The sequence below is a fragment of the Melospiza melodia genome, chromosome 3, assembly GCF_035770615.1.
Source record: "Melospiza melodia melodia isolate bMelMel2 chromosome 3, bMelMel2.pri, whole genome shotgun sequence".
In the NCBI taxonomy this organism is placed as follows: domain Eukaryota; kingdom Metazoa; phylum Chordata; class Aves; order Passeriformes; family Passerellidae; genus Melospiza; species Melospiza melodia.
This window is the reverse complement of record NC_086196.1, coordinates 4141772-4161922: the sequence shown is the minus strand read 5'-3', so window position 1 is coordinate 4161922 and position 20151 is coordinate 4141772. Positions and strand designations below refer to the sequence as shown.

The 20151-nt window shown below is 43.7% G+C and overlaps 2 protein-coding genes across 3 annotated transcripts in view; one reads left to right on the top strand and one right to left on the bottom strand.

Annotated features, from left to right (window-relative positions):
- Positions 1–3573, bottom strand: part of GCLC (glutamate-cysteine ligase catalytic subunit) — a 37185-nt gene extending 33612 nt beyond the window's left edge. The window contains exon 1 of the mRNA XM_063150684.1: positions 3375–3573. Within this exon, the coding sequence (XP_063006754.1) occupies positions 3375–3524 (150 nt within the window). The 5' untranslated portion in view covers positions 3525–3573. The remainder of the gene's footprint in view (positions 1–3374) is intronic.
- LOC134415385 (uncharacterized) lies at positions 2740–11347 on the top strand. Of its 2 annotated transcripts, none has more exons than XM_063150685.1 (2): positions 2740–3202; positions 4070–11347. In XM_063150685.1, exons 1-2 carry the CDS (start codon positions 2743–2745, stop codon positions 4219–4221), a joined length of 612 nt encoding a protein of 203 aa, XP_063006755.1. In that variant the 5' UTR covers positions 2740–2742; the 3' UTR covers positions 4222–11347. The 2 variants fall into 2 exon arrangements, 1 of the variants encoding a protein (XP_063006755.1); XR_010027045.1 differs by lacking the exon at positions 2740–3202 and adding an exon at positions 3743–3828.
- The last annotated feature ends 8804 nt before the right edge of the window (positions 11348–20151 follow it).

Genomic DNA, 20151 nt, shown 5'->3' with positions numbered 1-20151 from the left:
CAATCAGGAGAAGTCAAGCATAAACAGGGAGGTCAACTGTCAGCTTTAAATGAGGTAGAAGGATGATTAAGAGGCAGAAGACCTTTACCTGCAAATGCAAATTTAAGGAGACCTTTAGAAAGCTTTTCTTAGAGCAAGTCTTACTCCGTTACATATTTGGTAGGCTTTTGTTTTTTACCAATGCAAAGGCTTCATGGTTGTGGAAAATGGACTAAAAAAGAACTTACCCCAAAACAGACAACAGCTCTTAGTTCTATTAACACAACAAGCAATAAAAGAGCTGACTTTTCCAAAGGTAGCAGAACCAGTGTTTTGACCTTTACAGCTCTTTATTCAGGCGAGGATGGGAGCACCAGGGAATGCTACCCTGCAATGTAAGCTGCGATGCTGTCTCGCTCCCTTCAAAACAGATGCCATCATCATGCTCTGCTAGCACCTAGCCTTAACACTCCTGTCTTACACCCAAGAAACAGTACATGGTAATTCCCTGGGCACCCCAGTGAATGGCGTCCTTAGGAGGTTACAAGCACCCCAAGGAACTCCCACAGCTCTGTAGTGAGTCTTACAACACACACCAAGAAGTGGGAGTCCTAATGAGAACAAAACTAAAGCAAAGGCTGGTATCTACACTCGTGACCAAACACAATACGTCCTTTTCACAATGGCATCATTCCACTCTAGATGGAGAAAAACCTTTCAGGTATTGACCCATACACCCTGAAAGCACTCAGTATGTGATACAGAAGTTGAATCTTTTCTCATAAACATTCCTTAAAAAAATTTACAAGATACAGTTTCCACTAAACACGATCACAGAAACACAAAGGTAATTTTGTTTATTCTGATTTTATCTCTACCACTACATGAGGGCTGTCATCTTTATTCTTGATTTCTATCTTCAAGAAGTTTTTAAAACAATTAAACACCCTTAGGCTACAACTTTAAACATGAAGGTCAAAGTGCAAACAAGACTTTTTATTAAAACAGTCCAATTAGTCAGTTGATTCATCTAAGCTGCATATAAATGTGGCGCCACTTTCTAACAACTAGGTACCTGAGGGGAAAAATGGAAAACAAATGCACTGCCCTCTGCACTAGCCTATCTACAGCACAGCCCAAGTAAGGGACAGGCTGAGGTGCAGTTTTGTGTTTGCACAAGAGCACACTGGCTACAAGTACCTGGTCCATTCACACACTCCTAAATGCTATGTTACATAAAAATATATAACCACATAACACAGCAGAACAAAGTTGCCACACCTGAGTTTATTAGCATTTGCTAAAATGAAGAGGTAGACAGTGAACCAGGTTACCTGACCTTCTCAGAATGTCCACAGACATTTCTAATACAGCTCTCAGCTCCTTACCAAAATAATGTCTGCAATGATACTGCTCTTAAAATGCTGCCTCTTGCCACACTGGGGCATGGTAGAAGAGAACTGTGAATCTCCTTTGACATTATGCTCCACTGTTTATTGACCATAAACACTTTGTTCAGTAGGGTCCCCAGGCCAAAGGAAGAACGAGGTTCCCACAGTCCAGCCTCACCATGCATCTGAGATTACCAAGTGATCAGCTGTGGGTGCTGCAGGGGCTGCAGGGTTGCACTCGATCATTTCCTCCACACACTCCTGGTACTTTCCTCACATTAAGCAGAGCTTGTTGGGCCTAACTGAAAGAGCTGAAGCTCTGCTGAGAAAGCCAACCACCCTCAAAAACTGAATGGAAGAAGAGTTTTCTCCGGGGTAAACGTTTTGAACTCAGCTGGCCAGTAACAACACAAGGCAGGCAGCAGAAATAGGAGCCTGGAATACACGGAAGGAAGCTGAACCAGCTTGCTAGCAGATCAGCCTTAACTATCTTGTGAAATCTCACCCTGAGAAAGCAAGGACAACTAAAATCTAACACCCATTGAAAAACGAGCACCATCTCTTAAAGATTAATGAGAAAACCCTTGAGCTAAGTCTCAGAGCAACAGGAAGACTGTCAATATTCCTGGACTCAAGACTGTGAGGCTCTTTTGTCAGCATAACTTTAGCCATACAAGACATGCGGGAACACAAACGTCAGACAAGGATAGATAAAAGTATATTTAAACTTTCTGAGTCCACACCACTCTAGGTGCAAAACTCTGCGGTTCAGACTACACATACTTTCATTAAACAGATTTTAGAAGCCAAGCCCCTGCTCACTCATGGAAGCAGCTTCTGGGCGCTGATGCTTGCCCTGTTGTTACCTGAAGTATAAAAGGGGTTCATTTAAAGAAGAACTGACTTTTAAGACAGAAGTTGTCTCAGAGTGCACACATTGAGAAGAGTGAACAGCATTCTCCTCTGGCAAAGAGCATCTACGAACAGCTGCTATTATCTGAATGAAGTTTTCTCACAAATGCCTTTGCTGTTCAAAAAGTAAACATGAGACAGACGTCAATGGCCAAGTCCCCACATTACTTGTATCCTACTCTGCTCTTCCAACTTCCCTGCAGCTGCATCTAGAACACTTTCAAGTGACCAATGCTGGACTTCACCAACATCACGGACAAGGACAGCTTCTAGTACAGCACACGTGAAGCTGCTCCCTGTCTCCTGGGGGACTGATGAACAGAGGAGGCAGCCTTTGCCCCTTGCAGAGTGCTGTCAGGCTGTGTCACAGACGAGTGCAAGTTTACAAGGCAGCACACCCAAGACCTGCGACTAAAGTTACGGTCCTCGGGCACAAAGCACCTGTAACAAAGTTCAAGCCATGACCCGAGCGATCATCCTAAACCTTGTTCAGAAGGCAGGCGGACTCGTACCAAACGCCCAGGAAACTTCGGGAACAAGCACGGCTTGGCAGGTCCTTTTCTCGCAGGGATACAGGAGGAACGCGGTGACAGTGCTGCCACTGCAGAGCGGCCCGCCCACCCCCGCTCCTGCTTCCCTCACCTTCCTCCCAAAAACTGAGTCTCAGTCCGAGCAGGCAGTGCCTCGGACTCGAGGCATAGACATGCTTTACTCAGACTCATCGAGACAGCATAAACAAACTCCGGAGCAGGAGCGAGCGCTGCCGAGCATCGCCGTCCCGGGAATACGCCTCGGCTGCCCGGGCAACCGAGCGGTGCCAGGCGGAAACGCTCAAAGTTGTTCTGGCGTTTCAGACCCGCGGTACCAGCGGGGCAGCCGTGCTGCGCAACGAACTGCGGCGGGCGGTGCGTGTGCGCGAGGTAAACAAAGCCGCACCGGGCGGCCGCAACGTCCCCTCCCGCCCGGCCACCGCGGCCGGGCCCGCTCCGGGCAGCACGGCCCGACCCGCGCCGCACCGGAACGGCACCTGCGCCCGCCACAGGGGGCGGCGGAGGCCGCGGCGGAGGCCGCGCTCGCAGGGCTCTCACCCACCTCGTCGCCCCACTTGAGCACGTCCTTGTGGCGGTCGCGCAGGGCGCGGTAGATGTGGAGGAACTGGAGGATGCCGTGCCGCCGCACGTGCTCCGCGTACCGCCGCGTCTCCTCCCAGCTCAGCGGCGAGCCCTGCGACAGCAGCCCCATGCCGGCTAGCAGGGAGGGAAGGAGAGAGGCCGATGACGCGAGCGGAGCGGAGCGGGTGCGCCCGTGCGCTCGGTGCCGCGGGTGCGCTCGGCGCCGCGGCGGCGGGACCGAGCCCGGCGCCGCACGTGACGGCGGCCGCGCGTCAGGGCCGTGACTCAGCACTTTCCGCCGGCAGGCGCCGCCCCCGCCGTGCCGGGCGCGGGGCTGAGCGCGGCCTGGCGGCCCCGGGCGCTCTCGGCGCGGAGCCGCCGGACAACGAACGGGAGCGAGTCCGGGGAGGCAGGCCCGGTCACCGGCAGCGACCGTGAGCGCCGCTGCTCCGAACGCGCGGCCCTCGCCCCGGACACAGGGGCGGAGGCGCCGCTCGCCCGCGCCAGGCGACATGGCGGCGGGAGGGTGTCCCCCGGCAGGACGGGGCGCGTCTGGCCGGGCTGGTGCTCCGGGGGGAAAGGGACCCTTGTGGGCCTGAGAGTGCCAGAATAATGGTGCTGACTGAAAGGCCCCAAAGCGCGGACAGTGTGCGAACGCTTCTGTGTATTTTACAGATCAGAGCACGGGGAGAACTCGGAGTGGTGCTCGGAGTGGGTGGAGTGCAGTCCAGAGACGGCGTCCCTCGTCCCCCGAGGATTCTGCTCTGCATCTCTCCGGCTGCGGAACCCTCGTGCTGTGGTGCCGAGCAGTCAAGCCCAGCCCGTGAAGATGCTGAAAATGAGTTTGTAACCCGGGGGTTGTTCTGGAGGGAATTGCAACAGCATTGTGTCAGGAAAGAGGATGCGGGGGCGTGTCAAAGCGTGTATTTTACAGTCCATAAAAAGTAGAAGGAAGGCTTATTAGTGTTAAATTGTTACTAAATGAACAGACCAAAGGCTGAACGTTAACACGAAGGGAAAGTTTCGCACTGCTGAGAAGCAGAAATTCATTACTCCTGGACCCTCATTGTTACATTTACAAAGCTCATCATGGGCCGCAGGGCTGGTACGTGATAATCCAATGCTTTGAGAATTAGTAAGGTATTTAAATTGTGATATAGCCCACTGATGGATGAACTGTATTATTAGCTATTTCATTGACTGACTGACTATACTTACAAGAACTGTTTGCCTTATTCCAGGATATGAGGTGCCTAAAGGATAGAATAAGCTCCCAAGATAATAGAATAACAAAACTGAAACACATTAGTGGAAGATACCAACTACTAAAGTAAAATGACTCAAAAGTGTTTTAATGGCATAAGTTTCTACACAAAAGGCAGCATTGACAGAACAAGGAGTAATAGTTAAAATAACAAACAATTTATAATGACCTTTTTTTAGGAGCTCATGATTTTTTTAAAAAAAACCTCATGGTTTTGACAGAAATTGTACAGGCTGGCCTGATTGAAAGCAGTGCTGTTGTTGGTACTATAGTAGATTTGGAGATGGCTGTTTGACTTAGTTTGGTGGACAAGAAAACAATCTTTTCTTCTAGATAAAAAAATCCCATAACCTTTTTTGTTTTTGAAACATCAGGAGGCCAAAAGTCTCACACTTGGCAATGGTAGAGTCTGATGAGGCATATCCCTCATGTGAAAGCCAAATTGTACTTTGTTTCAGAACTAAGGGGACAAAGCCTTGCATGTTTGAGGGCAATTGCACCAAAATATCAAGATACCATATTTGTGCCATCATGCTGCCATCCAGCCTCAGCTTTTCCACAGCTTTGAGTTACAGCTGAAGCACCTCAGGAGTCCTGGCAGTGAAAACGAGCACCTGATAGCCAACAGCTGTGTCAGCCTCCTCTAGCTCTTGGGGCAGTGAGCCTGGGACTGGAGCAAACCGTGTTGTATCAAATCAAAGTTAATGCTGTCATCTTACAAATCTGAGCCAAGGTGTCTGTATTGTTTAGGGTCCATGCTCTCGGTTCACTTGGCTGACAGCAAGAGCCCTGTGTTACTGAGAAACTTTTCTGGAAGAATTGGGTATTTGGTATAATCCCAGCTGCTTTGAGTGTGCTGGTGTATAATGCACTGTAAATGTTTCCAGCAACATAAAAACATTTTGAAATTAAGATCAATTTTATTGTATTGCAGGCTGCTATTGCACAGTCTGTTCTCTTCAGCTGATCACTAATGCTACTCTTTGACCTGCAATTCAAGAGCACAGTTTCCATGTCCTGTCTTTCTCAGTATTTAAACTCAGCTCATTTTTGTGTTCCTTTAGTGTCAATATCTGCTCTATTTCCAGTCCTGTGTGCTTAGTCTCATCAACTATTGAGCTAATACATTGTTTGTAACAGAAAATCAAGGTATTTTCCTTTTGCACCAGTAAAACTAATAAAGATGTAAACTCTTTTCTCACACTGCAATCTCTAGCATAACAGCATGACAAAGTCAGCTCTGTTTATGAAGTGTTCACCACCTTCAGCTGAAACCTTTTCCCTCCAGTTCTATTGTATGTGTTCTGGCAGTGTGGGGTGATCCCTAGTGGAGGACTAAGCCATTCTAAAGTTGACAGCATCACATGCAGAAATGTTCATTTGCACATCACCTAAAATACGACTTCAAGACAAACCACCATTGTATAATATCTGCCCACATGCTTAATGTTGTATAATTATTTCCAGTACACTGAGTATCATGTATAATTACTTCAAATACACTTAAGAGGAAAAAAAGCTTCTCTGAACATACAGGCAGTACTTTGGATGATGTTACTGGTTTACTCTGTACCCATATCCCCAGCCCCAAGGCTAACTACCTTTTCTGAATGGTTCAAAGGAAATAGTTGAGGGGAAAGGCTGGTGTACCTGTAATTTGGTAGGTTGATTGGAGGAGAATATGTGACTTGCAACTTGCACAGCAAGGAGCTGTTTGACACGTTCCTGTCATTCTCCACAGAGGATAAGTCACTTTTTGTTTTGTATAGCTGCAAAGCTATTCAAATCAGCTGCCACTAAATCTAAATAGAGTAGCTTGGCTCTTTGAGAATATACCCACTGGGAGAGATGAAAGATATGTAGACTCATAGGTGAGGCCACTCCTACAGAATCCTTTCTTTTGCTGGCTGTCATTAAAAGCAATAAGTAACGAGGAGACGTCTTGTGATGAGGCTGTTATTAGAAGGAAGAAAGAAAGATTTGTTTTACTTCATGAATCATCTGCAAAAAAATTTTAAAGCAGCTTTGTTCAAGGTAATTTTTGAGCTGGCATTGCTGTATTTGGGTTATTCTCTGAGTGAAATGAAAAGACTTCAAATGAAACAGTCATATTCCAAAGTTTTTAAATTGTATGTTTGGTAGAAATTTTATTTTTTTTTTTACCAAATATTTTTATGCTTCCAGGTCTATAATTTATGATAGGCACTTGTGTCCAGTATAATTGACTCAGGTGAGCAGCAGATGCAGTATCTGCTTCCTTTTGAGTGAGGAGGCCTCCAGACATTTCCTGAGGCACTGGAGAGACCTGTGCTCAGTCAGTTATTTCTTGATGCAGAAAGTCTTGCTGACTAGCAACTTGGATTAAATGATCTCTCTGGGGAGTGAAGGAAGTCAGGACACTGAAAATATTCAAGTGAAGGATCTTCTGATGTGTCTTCCAGTTAAAGTCTTGCTGCTATGCATTGAGGAATATGACTAATGGGGACTTATTCTGGTGTAACTAATAATACTTTTTCCTCTCCAAGCCAACTTCTCAATTAGTGTATGAGAGACACGGGTGTGGCTTGTCAGTACTGCTTTAAAATTTCTTTTTCTTGCTGTTGCCTGATGTAGAAATGACTGTAGTAGCATGAGTCTAAGTGGTTATTTCTAGGAATTATTTTGTGAATTGTTATTTATAATCGTTGGTTTTGAGGGTTGGAGGTTTTTTCTTCAGTAAGGATGAATTGTGCATTTCATTCTATAAAGTTTCATGCATTTATGTAAAAAGTGAATATAATCATGTTGTTTCACCACTTTGGTCTTTATTAGCATGTTCCTTTTGCAAGGAACTTGAACTTCTCATTTCTGAGTAGCCCACATATTTTTTGCTGTGTCTGTGGACAGGACACAATTATGGTGCCTTGTCTGACTTGGGCATACCTAATGGTGCCCTGAATGCTGCTGGCAGTAATAGCAGTTGTAGTGTGTGAATTACCCTGCACAGTGCTGAGCTGCTCCCTCTCAGAGTGCTCTGGCATGGTGACTGATGCCCATTGCATCCTCTTCACCTTTTTGTCCTGCCACCACCAGTTCCCTTGGAAGTGCACTCTCCTGCCAATTCAGCTGTCACTGTGTCCAAACCTGTCCTAAAGAGGCTCTTTGATGACATGCACAACATAGAAAGAATTTCAAAGAAAGCAAGAACTTCCAAATTGCTTTCCAGTTTATTTTCTTTCCAGCATCTTTTAAGATGAAGACCCTTTATTATAGGATTATCTTTATAGTCTTTTTCATAGGCTGACCTGTGGGTTTTTTTTTTCCTTAGTAGATACCTGTGTAAAATAAAAGAAGGCCAGGTGCTTGATAGCAAAGCTGATGGCTTCCTCCTCATCCTCTCTGCATGTTGAGTTGTTCATTCACTGTGAGTATCACAAGCAGTGAAATTCTTCTTTAGACATCAGAAAAACAGTGGCTGAGTGCAAAGTCCTTCCAAAAACTCTGTTGATATTTAAGCTTTACAAAAGCCTGAATTGTGAGTGTTCATCTTAACAAAGCAACTGAGAGCTCCTTGGTTACTTGAGTTCCCACCACAGGCAGGAGTGTAGGTGTGTGCACTTTTTTTGCACACATGTATCCTCTTGAAGGACAACACGCCTAAAAGTCCTAATTCCATCATCAACATCTCCTGAAAAGAATGCACAAACCCACAAATATTAGTTAAATGTGGATTGGAGCATTCAAAGGTTAGTAAGTTAGTTGAAAAGCAGAATAAATAAATAATATTTTTCTCTTTAGCAACTGTCTCATCTTTCCTGCCACACTCAAACGGTAGAATATTTTTTATGTAAAGTTTAGCAGCTAAGAATAAAGTCCTGATCCTTAGTGAAAAAAATAGTAGAATTCCTAAGTAAGATGCATTAGTAGCAGTTTTTATATTTTTTTAAATATCAGTTTTCAGTCTCCAGTTTTTTTACAGGCTGGGAAATAAAAGCAGAGCCAGTGAGCTGCACTGCCAGGTAAGAGTTGGAAACCAAACCATGCTTCCCATTACCAAATTCCCCAAGGTTCCATTGTTCTAGTATTTGAGGGTTATAGAAAATAACTGCCTGGTTTCTCTCTATGCCTGTAAATGATTATAGGCCTCACATTTCTAACCTCTCCTAATTCTGCCAGTAACAGCAGTACAGCCTCCATGTGGTTACCCAGTTGTTCACATCTGTAACTTCTTTAATCTTTGTCCAAATTCCAATTTCTGCCAAAGAATGCATCAGGCAGCAAGATAAGACTCGGGAAATGTAACCCTTGCCCCAAATAACCTGTCATGAACTGTAATGTTTTATCACAAGAACTGTACTTTGCACAGTTGTGTAAAAGAGCAATCATCTGCTTGCCAAACCTGCAGCTCTCCCACGCTCTGTGGTGCTGACACCAGGATTCCCAGGTTTTGCCTGTGGGATTCCTGCTGCCTGCTGGTTCTTTCCAAAGCCATGGCTCTTGGGTAGCAGCACCAAGGCAGCACTGTTGGGTTTGTGCCCTGCACAGATCCATGCTTGGGACAAGGCAGAGGAGGCTGCAAGGTTCCCTCAGTGCAGGCTGTGGGGGCATACAGCAGCAGAGCAAGAAGGAAGAACAGCAGATACAGCCAAAAAATTCTGTGCTTAAAATAATTCACTCTAATGCTGGTTATAACCTCCCTTTTAGTGTATGCACATGTGCAGGTTTTAGTCATGTGGATCACCCCCTGAGAAACCTTTGTTCTTCTCAAATTTCTCATGACTCCAGTGTGCTTTAATCTTCTTTTTCATCAGAGCTGTGTAATTCTGTGGCACTCCACCAAGGAAAAGTCTTTAACTATGTCATGAAAGAGTTGTTCAAAATCCCAAGTAGAAACCTGTGTATTACTACATGTAACAGAAGATTGAATTTATTAATAAGCCTAAACATGTTCCAGGCATCTTGAGTGAAAAATGCTGTTAGCTAGCTCAGCAAATATTAGTGGGGCTGAACTGCCAATTTGCAAATAGAACTGGCTATATCAAGAAAGATAACATTGGCCTTCCATTTAATAGTTCGGGTATTTGAATAATTTTACATTCCATTTTTATCTTTCTTTGGCAGCTTGTATTTCTGGAGAGAGCTTCAGGTACTGAGAAATGGGTGGAATATAAGCTGAATAGGTCTGCATTTTCCCAGTGAGAAACTGAGTTATGTGAGGGAACAGCTCCTGGCTGCTGTCTCCCTGCTGCTTCCACATGGTGCATAAACAGCACTGTTGGAAGTAGCTATATATCATGGGCTGCAGGGTCTTTGGTGGTCTCACCACACTTGTTTCTCAGCCTTTGTTGCTGAAAGATTCAGTCCTAAATGACCCAGGAGGTTGTTGATAGATAAGGGATAGATTCTCAGAGACAAAGATGCTACAACTAAACAGGCATGTGCAGCTCTCAAGGGATAGCTAAGTGCTTTGGAAACACCTCAGTAGATACTACTGGACATTTTAGGCCTCTAAACATACTTAAAAGGTAGCTTTCTCTTGGAGTGCTTTTTGTTCACCTTATCACATTATTGCTCAATCCTTTGAGCCAGGCTATATAATTACTGTCAGGCTGCAGATGGCTATTAGGAGAAGCCTGCAGGACACATAACAAAGAATTAAAGTGTCTGCAGCAAAGCTCCACAGGTAAAGTTACACGTTTGGACTTGAGATTTTCTGACAGCTCATTTCCACTTAAGAGGTTCTGTGCCCTTCTCCCTGTCCTCCTTTTGCCTTGGCCTACGTCCCCTTACATGCACTGGCTTGTGTTTTCTGACCCTGCACCAAGCCAATTCTAATTACTGGAATTGAGAAGAATATTAAACTGGAAAAAAGGTGAATCATTTGTGATAGCATATGGAGTTGACTCAAAGCATGAATGTACTGATGAGCACAGAGATAATGCAAAGGATGTGACTGGATCTGGGTCTAGGCAAGGGAAGTGGAGAAAAATGAAGCAAGAGCTTTACAGCAATGGAAATGTGGTTAATGTTCTTTGTGGTGAAGTGCCACTACTCCTGAATAACAGATGGCCAAATTCTGTTAATGCACAGTCCAGCATCATCCTGCATATATATGTTATCCTTGTTCTTATGGTTTTGCTTTTCACAGCGTGGATCTCAGTGGATAAAGCTGGGACTGCAGTGTGGCAGATCAATGAGACACACCAGCAACAAGGTTTTGCTCTGAGAGAGGGTGGTCAATAGTAGTGGCACATTTTAAGCTTGCCCCTCAGCTCTCTCCAGGTGATGATGTCTCTTGCCAGCTCCATGGGCTGAAGGTAGGCTTTCTTTCTCCTTTTTTTTTTCCCCTCATTTTTTAGCTGTTTTTCCCCCTATCATAAATTCTAGAAACAGATCAGCTTTCCATCTTCCTCTCAAAAATCTGTAGAAAAGCAAGACAGTAAATAAGTAAATGGCAATGAAACATACTGGCCATGAAAGATTTGGCATAATTCAGTTGGAGGAAAAGGAGGAAAGTTAATGGTTGGCAGCAATTAGTAATCTCTCCAGCATTTCAAACTTTTTTCCAGATTAACTGAAGACATTTTCTGGTTTTGTTGAAGTGAAAGACAATATTTCCATTGGCAACAGTTGGGGCGGTTTTAATCCTTTAAGTTTTGAACCATCCTGTTTTTCAATCTAAAATAATAAAGTACAATATTCTTTTCAAACTGGGTCAGTTATCTGATGTGTGGATTCATCATTCATTTTGACACTTATCTGATTATATCCTCATTCTTCTACCGAGGTTAGTTTAAAAGAAAAGGCACCTCCCAAGCTGTCCTCCCTTGAAATGTCACCTGAGGCTTTCTTGTTCACTTTTTAAGCTCTGTGGGAAGTACAGCTTCAGCCCTATTATAAACAAAACACAGCAAGAACCTGTCTTCCTCACGCAACATGTCTTGGGGTGAGCGTAGCAATGAGTCACTGTTGCCTCTGGCACCCTGCTTTGGCTGGGCAGGTGCAGTGGCAGGAACGTGGGAGCATCAGTGGTGTGGGCAATTGGTGCACAAGGGCAGTTCATGCCACGGCACAGGCAGCCATGTGTGCTGGGGAGCAAGGCAGTTGCCTGGAATAAACTGCAGAGGGTGGCCAGGACATCCACGCAGAGCTGAAGACACAAAACAGGACTTGGTGGGCCTCTGTGCTTTCTGCCATGTGGCTGGAGGCTGGGTGCAGTATGCCAGGCACTCAAGAGGGCATCTACATGTGAAAACCTGCATCTTTCTTGAAAGAAACACACCCTAGAGCTGGTATGTTAAGAAGTCATGGGTGAAAGAGCTAACCCACACAGAGAACGTACTTGCTGGTTTTCCCTAGTGTATTCTCCTCTGAAACCTTCAAATGGATTATGGTTTCCACTTCTTTTTTAAAAAATGGAAAATTTGTGCTGTTTTTTTCCTTTGGTATATCATATTGGACATCTTGGCAGCCTGAAGGTCAAGGTTCCCATGTTGCAGTTGCCACTGCCTTACAGGCAGCTCTCAGCCCAGTGCTTCTGGTTGCGCAAATGTATCCCTCATGTTTTGTCTCCTGGAAAAATGGAGGAATGGTCCACCTTCAAGTGGACAGATTAATCAAAACTGAAGGAAAATTATGCCCTTCAGGTGGACAGATTTCCTTTGAAGAAAGGAAGTCTTCTTTGTCTGTGCATGTAGGCATTGGATACAGTGGTCTGTCCTGGCATAGATCAGAGGGAATTTCAAGCTTTCAACTTCATATTTCCCTATGATACCTTCAGATATTATTTGTAGTCTGTACTGTGCAAACACATTTGACAGTCAGTCAGTCAGCCTGAGGACATTGGTATAACTGTGCCCAGTGAGAGTAAAACGTGTATTTTCTGGGGTTGAGCTGAAATATGCTGCTCTCTGAAACGTCAGCTTTTAGAATTGAGTGGAGAACTGTCAATGAGGATAAGAATACTCTCACAGTACATGCAGCTGGACATGGCTATCTCACACAGCCTGAGGACACAAGACATGAAAACTAGGTTTTCACAGCTTGCTTAGTCTGCATTTTTTAGTTAACCATCTTGGATTACTGAGTCATAGAACTCAGCTGCAGTTGACTTGAACTTTGAGAATAATTACAAAAAATATTACATTTTTCATTTCCCATTCAGAGCTGTACTGGGAATCAGTTCAGTAAACAAAAGAGGGTGTAGAAGATCAGTGCTAATAAAAATCCTGCCTAGAATCTCATTAAGAAATCTCATCTGTTCCCTTGTACTCAATGAAGTAGGGATCTCTTAAAAGAAGTATGATCCAGTTGTCGATTTAAAAAGTGTATCATCATATGTTCACAACAGGATGCCACATTAAAGGCAAGCTTAATTTTGGCATTTCATGATATTAAAGATACTGACTTTGCAATAACAATTTTCTTTCAGTGCAGGGCCATTTTTGCTTGGGTGGTGTGTGTGAATAACCTCATAGTTTCACAAAATTGGGAAGGTGAACATGCAGGCCTCCTATGAATACACCACCCCTCCCATGCCCAGTTTGCTTTCTGATCAGCAAAGGCATTTGTGAGGGGTGTCTCAAAGGAAAGGCTTGGCTGTTGTGTATGGGGGCCTCTGGCCATGGTTCTACACATGGTTGAATACACTATTCATGTTGTCATTTATGTCATTTAACTCAGCAAGTTAGGATGCTTTTGATTCATATCATGTCTTCTGTCCTTTGATCTGCACTCAGAGACAGGCTGCCCCTCCCAGGGAGTCTGTGCCAAAATGATGCCAAGACATCTGTGTTCTCATTGCCTTTGGCACATTATATGCTGTTAAATGAAACTTGCGTATTCCCAACTCCAGAAGAAGCCAAAATGAACTGGGCACAAAACTGTCTCGTATTTGCTTTTCATAATTTGTGATAAGTGTGTGTCTTGTGCTGATCCATTGGCTCTGTGTGCTGATCCCTGCCTTGGAGCCTTCACAAGAGCATAAGGCTGGCCCAGCCGAGCAGCTGCAGCCTTACTGTGTGGGGATGGCACACGTGTCAGTGCCTGCTTGGTTCACAGACCTCCACAGACTGGAGGAGCAAGGCCCCCTCAGCACTTCCAGCCCATATTTGTTGCGCCCTTGGAATCTGAGGACTTTCTCCTGTCGTGCAACCCTCGCCTTTCCAAGTGGGAAATTCTTCATCAAATTCAAAGTTACCAAAGAGCTTCCCAAGGGACCAGTTGTAGTCCTGTCAGCCTAGGAAACATCATGTTTCCTACCTGGTCATGTTCTCAACAGTGATTGAACTCCTCCATAAAGAAGGTGTATTTTATGTCTTTTTTTGTTCTCAGTAATGATAACTATTTTTGTCAACGTTTTCTAATGATGGGCACTCTTAGTGATGCCAAGAGTGAAAATTTTCAGCTGTATGGAAGTCTTGCAAAGTCAAATGAAGAACTTCAGGGGAGAACCACTGGACACTTTTTCCTGTAAACACTGATGCCAGATTTGTATAATTATTCATTTCTGTCCTGATTTCATCATTCCTTAAGAAACAGAACATGATTTTGCCCACTGTAAAATAAAGACAATAGCTGCTATTCAGTTGCATATTGTACTTGTGAAGGAAGCAAGTTCCTGCTTCTCAGATTTCTGCATTTGTTAAGCTGTCCCACTTGCACACCGACTTCTTCAAGACCTACAGAGCCACTCAGTAGCAGAATCCAAAACAGAATTAAACCTGAGAGAGGAATCAGAAGACAGAAACTGTCCTAGTTGATGGGAAAATATTTGATTGACTGCACTAAGGACATAGTTTATTTTAAATATTCTCATCCTTTTGAAATACTAAGAGATCTAAAAGTAGATACTGCAACTTTGAAATGGAGCATTGCTATTTGTGGGGATGGCGCCAAAAGTAAATGTAATTGCCAAAAATAAGCAAAAATATTTAGTTGCTTTTCAGCAAGCACTGACCAAATAAAGGAGCTCTGCTGGATCAAGCTGTAAGTTAATTAGTGACCCATCACTAGGGTCTTTGCTTCTGAAAGTTTGACACCACTTTTATAACAAACCCATAAGCTGTATTTTAGAAAATACCACTTTCCCTGCTCCCTCTGAACAATTCCATATGAACTAAAAAACTGTTTAGCTGTTGTCATGCTCCCCTAAATTCTCTGCTCTCTGCTTAAATCTTAGGCTGCTTGGAGTTTAAACAATTAAAGTTTGTGAATGTGTTTTTGTATTGTTGTTTGGCCATGCTATGGTTATATATAATCAATATGGGGTGCTTTCCATGGTAAGTTACATCAATACATGGCAGCAGTGCTGTGAAAATCAGGTTTCCAATTCCTTGGTAGTCAGGAATTTCTGACCCAATAGGATGCTATTTGAAATAATCTAAAAGGATCAAATATTCTGTAGGAAAATAAATTAACAAATCCTTTTCATCAACTCATATTGGTTTTCTGTTGATGTATCACCAAATGAAGCCAGAAAGATAAGGAATTCTTTTTTTCAGAGAAAATGAATCCATTTCTTATCTTTGGAAAAATTTGGCTGGTCTCTATCCTTGAGTGATGTTATGTTATTTCTCTGAGCAAATAAAAAGACCAATGACTCAGCATCTATAACTTATAATTCAATCTCAGGTGAAAAGTTTGAACAGCATGCCAATATTTCATCCCAGTGTTAATGTATTATCTTCAGGAGAGACCAAGGGGAGCCTTCTGGAATGCAAAGATGAATACATTTAGCTATAATTATTTTTAAGTCCTCTGCTTGTTTTCCAGGTGGCACCTGTTATTCCTAAATGACTTTAATTCCTCATTTGGATTGACAGATGAAATTTACCATCAACTCTGCCACTTCCCTACCAAAACTGGCAGGAAATATACTGATACAGAAAAAAGGACAATTACAGCAAGAAGTATTTTCTCTTCTGTCTGGCGACTTGGTTTATCTTAATCTTCTGCACTATTAATGATTTCCAAAACCCTCAAGTGGAAAATGCAGATATAAACAGAATTATGGGACTCCATAGAGCACAGCTTGCACGGTTTCAGGAGAAAAAGTAGTTTCAGGAATTTAACTTGGGTGACTTTTTTTAAAATTGCACTTCAAAGTTGTGGGGAGAAGGGGGTGCACAGAGATAGGAGGCAGCCTCAGAGTATTTGTGGGGAGGCCACTGTGCAGCAGCAATGTTTTCCATGAGTTCACCAGCACATGGCCAGGCTGATCAGGAGCCCTCTTGGAGCAAGAGCACCTTGTCTGGGTCTCTCTTGCCTGTGTCACTGAGCAGCATCACATGTGTCATGGTCTGATACAGCTCAACCCTACTAATTCTTTTTGCAGAGAGAAGAACAAGAGTTTGTCAAGTTGCTCAGTCACTACTAAATTGAAACATAATTAAAATAATAACACAAAAAGCTCTATACTGTTTCATGAAGGTTGCCATGAGACTCCTGTGCAATACAGGCAGCTGAAGTGAACCCTTTCAGAACCTCCTCTCCTGGCACTTCCAGTTTGCATTCCAGTTCTAACAACAGCTGCTCTTTGAGGGCTCCATGACTTGGGTGGCCCAGCTGCAGAAGCAGCTATGCCTTCCACATTCGTGGAGAGAAGGCTGAAAAGGATTCCTGTGCTAGGGCTGAGAAGTTGGTTCAGGAATGGCAATTGTATTTTTAAGCTAACATTTGCCAGAATTGATACTAAAAGATGTAGTGTTGCCTCCCTCCTGTTCGTTCCTACCCTCTCCGCTGAGTTTGCACAAGCTTGGTCTGAACAACAAAGGAATTAATCCAGTTGAAGTCAGCCAAGGGGAACAAAACCACAGCGGTAATCTGGCTTGGGGTTCTGATGCGGTTTTCCATCCAGCCACGTGGACCTGTGTGCCCACAGGAGGCAGAGCTCAAGGGAAGGGAGAGAACTGTCTCTCAGGAGACCAGGGAGGAGGAGGATGCAGGGTGGTCTCTGGGAGCCTGTGCTTCCTCACAGGGTGAGGTTGTGTGCAATGGCTGAGCCTGGGGGTGGCTGTTAACCTGGCGACAGTGACACCGACCTCCAGCAGAGCTCTGTGAGCATTTGTGAAATTTTTCTGATCCTTACTGCCCTGTGCTGGGCTGGTGCACACATGAGCACCAAGCCCCACGCCACAGCATGCCACAAGCAGGATGGAAGTGCTGGAGCAGCATGAGCAGGAACCCTCAGACAGCATATCCCAGGCAGCCACAAAAATTGCAGAGATGGGCATGTGGCAACCTGGGATGGCTATGCACAATGGTGTGTAGGACATGCTGGGAGGTGCCCCAAGCCCAGCTGTCCTAGAATTTCACCCACAAGGTTACTCATGAGCATTTGTTGTACAACTGTGTGTTCAGGATGGCTTTTCACAATGAAGTTGCGTAAAATTGACTTCTTTGGTTGTTGAGAAACCAAGTCAGAGTTGTGGAGCACCTCTGCATCTACACACGAGCCCATAGTAGGGATTTTGCATGCTAGCTCCAGGGTTGGAGAAAGAGGCATGTGGAAACTTGGGCTGTCCTAAAAATAGGGCATTGCAAGAAAAACTTTCAAGGTCCTTTACTAGTAAATTGTTGTCTTTTCTGTTTTGCAATACAGGACAACTAAATATTCTGATCTTGTTGAAACCAATATATCTCTTTCATCACTTTCTTTATCACCGACTAGAAAAATATACATTAATTCCTGGAAAAGCTTACAAAAACCAAAAAGGTGAGTGAACTAATTTCACCTTTGTGGAAGAGGGCAACTTGTTGGTACTTGCTGTCAATGTTCATTGATTTTATCTGGTGGGAAGATGGTGGTGATACCAGCATTGAGGTGCCTTGCTCTAACAACTCACACATGAACAGGGGCTGTTGAACAGATGGAGAGAGCTCAAAAACGTGGTAGAAAATGTAGCATCTTCCTCTGTGAAAATATATACAAATATATTTTTGTTTTCTCACTCTTCCCAGTTTTTTTGATTTTTCAGCCTAGATGAAGGAAGACTCAGCAATCCCAGTGTCCATCCATCTATCCCACTCTAAAAGCTTTGAAACCAACCACCAGTCTTTAACATCATGAAGTGACACAGAGCTCAAAAGAATTACAGTAGGATTCATTTCACCTAAGTTTAGCCTTCTGTAGTACCAATGTCTTCATCTGAGATAATCCCTTTGGTTGCCCTTACAGTCAGTGGAGACCAGCTGGCATGTTTGACCATGATTCAAATGGCCTGATTTAGATGTCTATTTTGGGATAGGATGAATCATGGACTAAGAGTGCCTTTCTCTCTTTTCTGCTTCGTTAGGATGACCATCTGAGATGAAGAATAGTGGGATTTTCTACACGACTTCTGAAGACTGTCTCTATATAAGAAAGGAAATTTAATGAGGCAAAGCTGAAGTGTGTGCTCACCAGCAGTGGTTGTGCCACTCACCGTGGGTATCAAGCTGCGAGACAGAACATGTCCCTTGTCAGGGCTTCAACTAGATGGTATTTAGAGGTCATGAGAAGAAACATGCTGAAGAAGTACAGCTGAGGTGAGGACAAAGTCATAAAGAGCTTTAGGAGAGGTTATTGTGTTGGGCAGGTATGAAAATAAAACATGAGTTCACAATAAACCACGCTTCACCACTTTTACTGTTTGTGGAATTAAATGATTATTCCCAGGAACTCACCACAGCTCTGTGTGCTGTGACTGCTCAGATAAAACAACTTCTAAAATAACCTTTTCAGTATTTAGAGGTCAAGCCCTACGTCTGATCAGCTTATGATGCAATTTAGTAATTTTCCATTTCCAAACTGATAATTTTCAAACACACGCTTTTGATGCTTTTTCCAAGAAGCACTCTCTCTTCTCTGAAAAAGTCATTGTAAATTTCTCTCTTCTCTGAAAAAGTCATTGTAAACACCTCATGGCCACCTAATTATTTTCTCTGAAAGTCCTCAGGCCCGTTAAACTCTTGATGATGGTCGAGTAGTTGCTATCCTGAAACTGCTGCCTCAGAGTGATTGTTTCTGTTTGCTGTTGCTTTCTACCTCATGGCTCCCAGTCCAAGTGCTTCTGTTCAGACCTTTTCTTTGTTGAGCACAATGAAAGTCTTAGTCAACACATCTCCCTGTGTCTATAAAATTTATGGTAATGCAAGTAAATAAATGGGAATACATTACTGTACTAGCTCTGTCCTGAATGTGTGAATGTTAGTGGTGTTCCTTCTAAACTGAAGGGTCTGGAAGCTGTTATGACAATGTCTCTAAAACACGGTGAGACCTGAAAAGTTGCCTGGTTAAGCTGGGCACTCAGTTGTTTGTGGGAGGAGATTGAGAAGCAGAATCAAGCTGTACCTGCAGAAGGGGCAGCTGTGGAGAACAACAAAAGAGGAAACAAAACTGAAGAATGTGCCACATCATTTGCTGATCCCTGTGATACCACTGAATGAAAAGAGTCACCTTAATAACCTTGGTAGCAATTTGTGCTTTGTCACAGTGACTCTCAGCCTTTTGTAAGGCACGGTGTTATTCAAGACTGGCCTCAGTGAAAATGCAGTTGCTCCCACAAGCATGTTCTTGTCTTGGGATCACTTCTTAATGCATATTTATTTAGTAATTTACTTTCTGGGAACAATTCAATTCATGTTCACTTTTTCATTATCAGCAAAAACTCATTACCCTGTTTTTCAGAAGGCACAAATGAGACAGCAAGTGAGCTGGTTGCTAGCTTAAAGCCATGGAGTGGGTCAGTGAGTCATCAGCAGAGCAGTTTGAATGTCAGGCAGGTTTTGTTTTGTGTTTCATTCCAGCAAAAACAAAAGAATGCAGGCTGGGAGAAAAAGTTCAAAACAAATGAACTGGAACAATCACTCCCAAGCTGATCTTGACCAGAATTTGGTCCAGAGTCCAATGCTGCATGATGATCAGTGAATGCCAGATCCTCTTCTCAACCTCAAAAGCTTTGTTCTTCATAAAACTTCGCAACGTTGCTGTCTGTTGTCCATGATACCTCTGTTCGGGTATCCTCCTCTTCCTCCTGGGACAGTGGAAGGAAGCATGGCCCATGCCACATCCTTGTTGCCATCCTCTTGCAGAGGGAGCAGAAGCCTTCTGGTCATGATATAAATGAACAACTCATCCCTCAGCATTTTCCAGTCTGACTGCTTCCATACATGTCCTTGGTTATTAACACTGACCATTCCTTTGAACTCATTTTACTGTTTTTTTTCTGATGTTCTTGAACACGTTAATTCCCGTCACCCATAACTCCCCATAAGTACAACTTTTGTCCCTGTATACTGAAGGAGGGCCACAAGGCTGCCTTCCAGGGATTTTCTGGCAAAACACAAGTAAAATTTGAATTTAGGAAAATATGAATTCAGTCTGTAGAGCTACCTGTGTGCACATGTATTTGTTCTGTACCAGCCTGTTAAGGCATGAGAATGTGAACTGTTGATGGACATATTTCAGGTGAGTAAAACAAAGCATGAGAGCTTCTAAAATGAAAAGACAGAACAGCCTCAGAATGAAACTTCT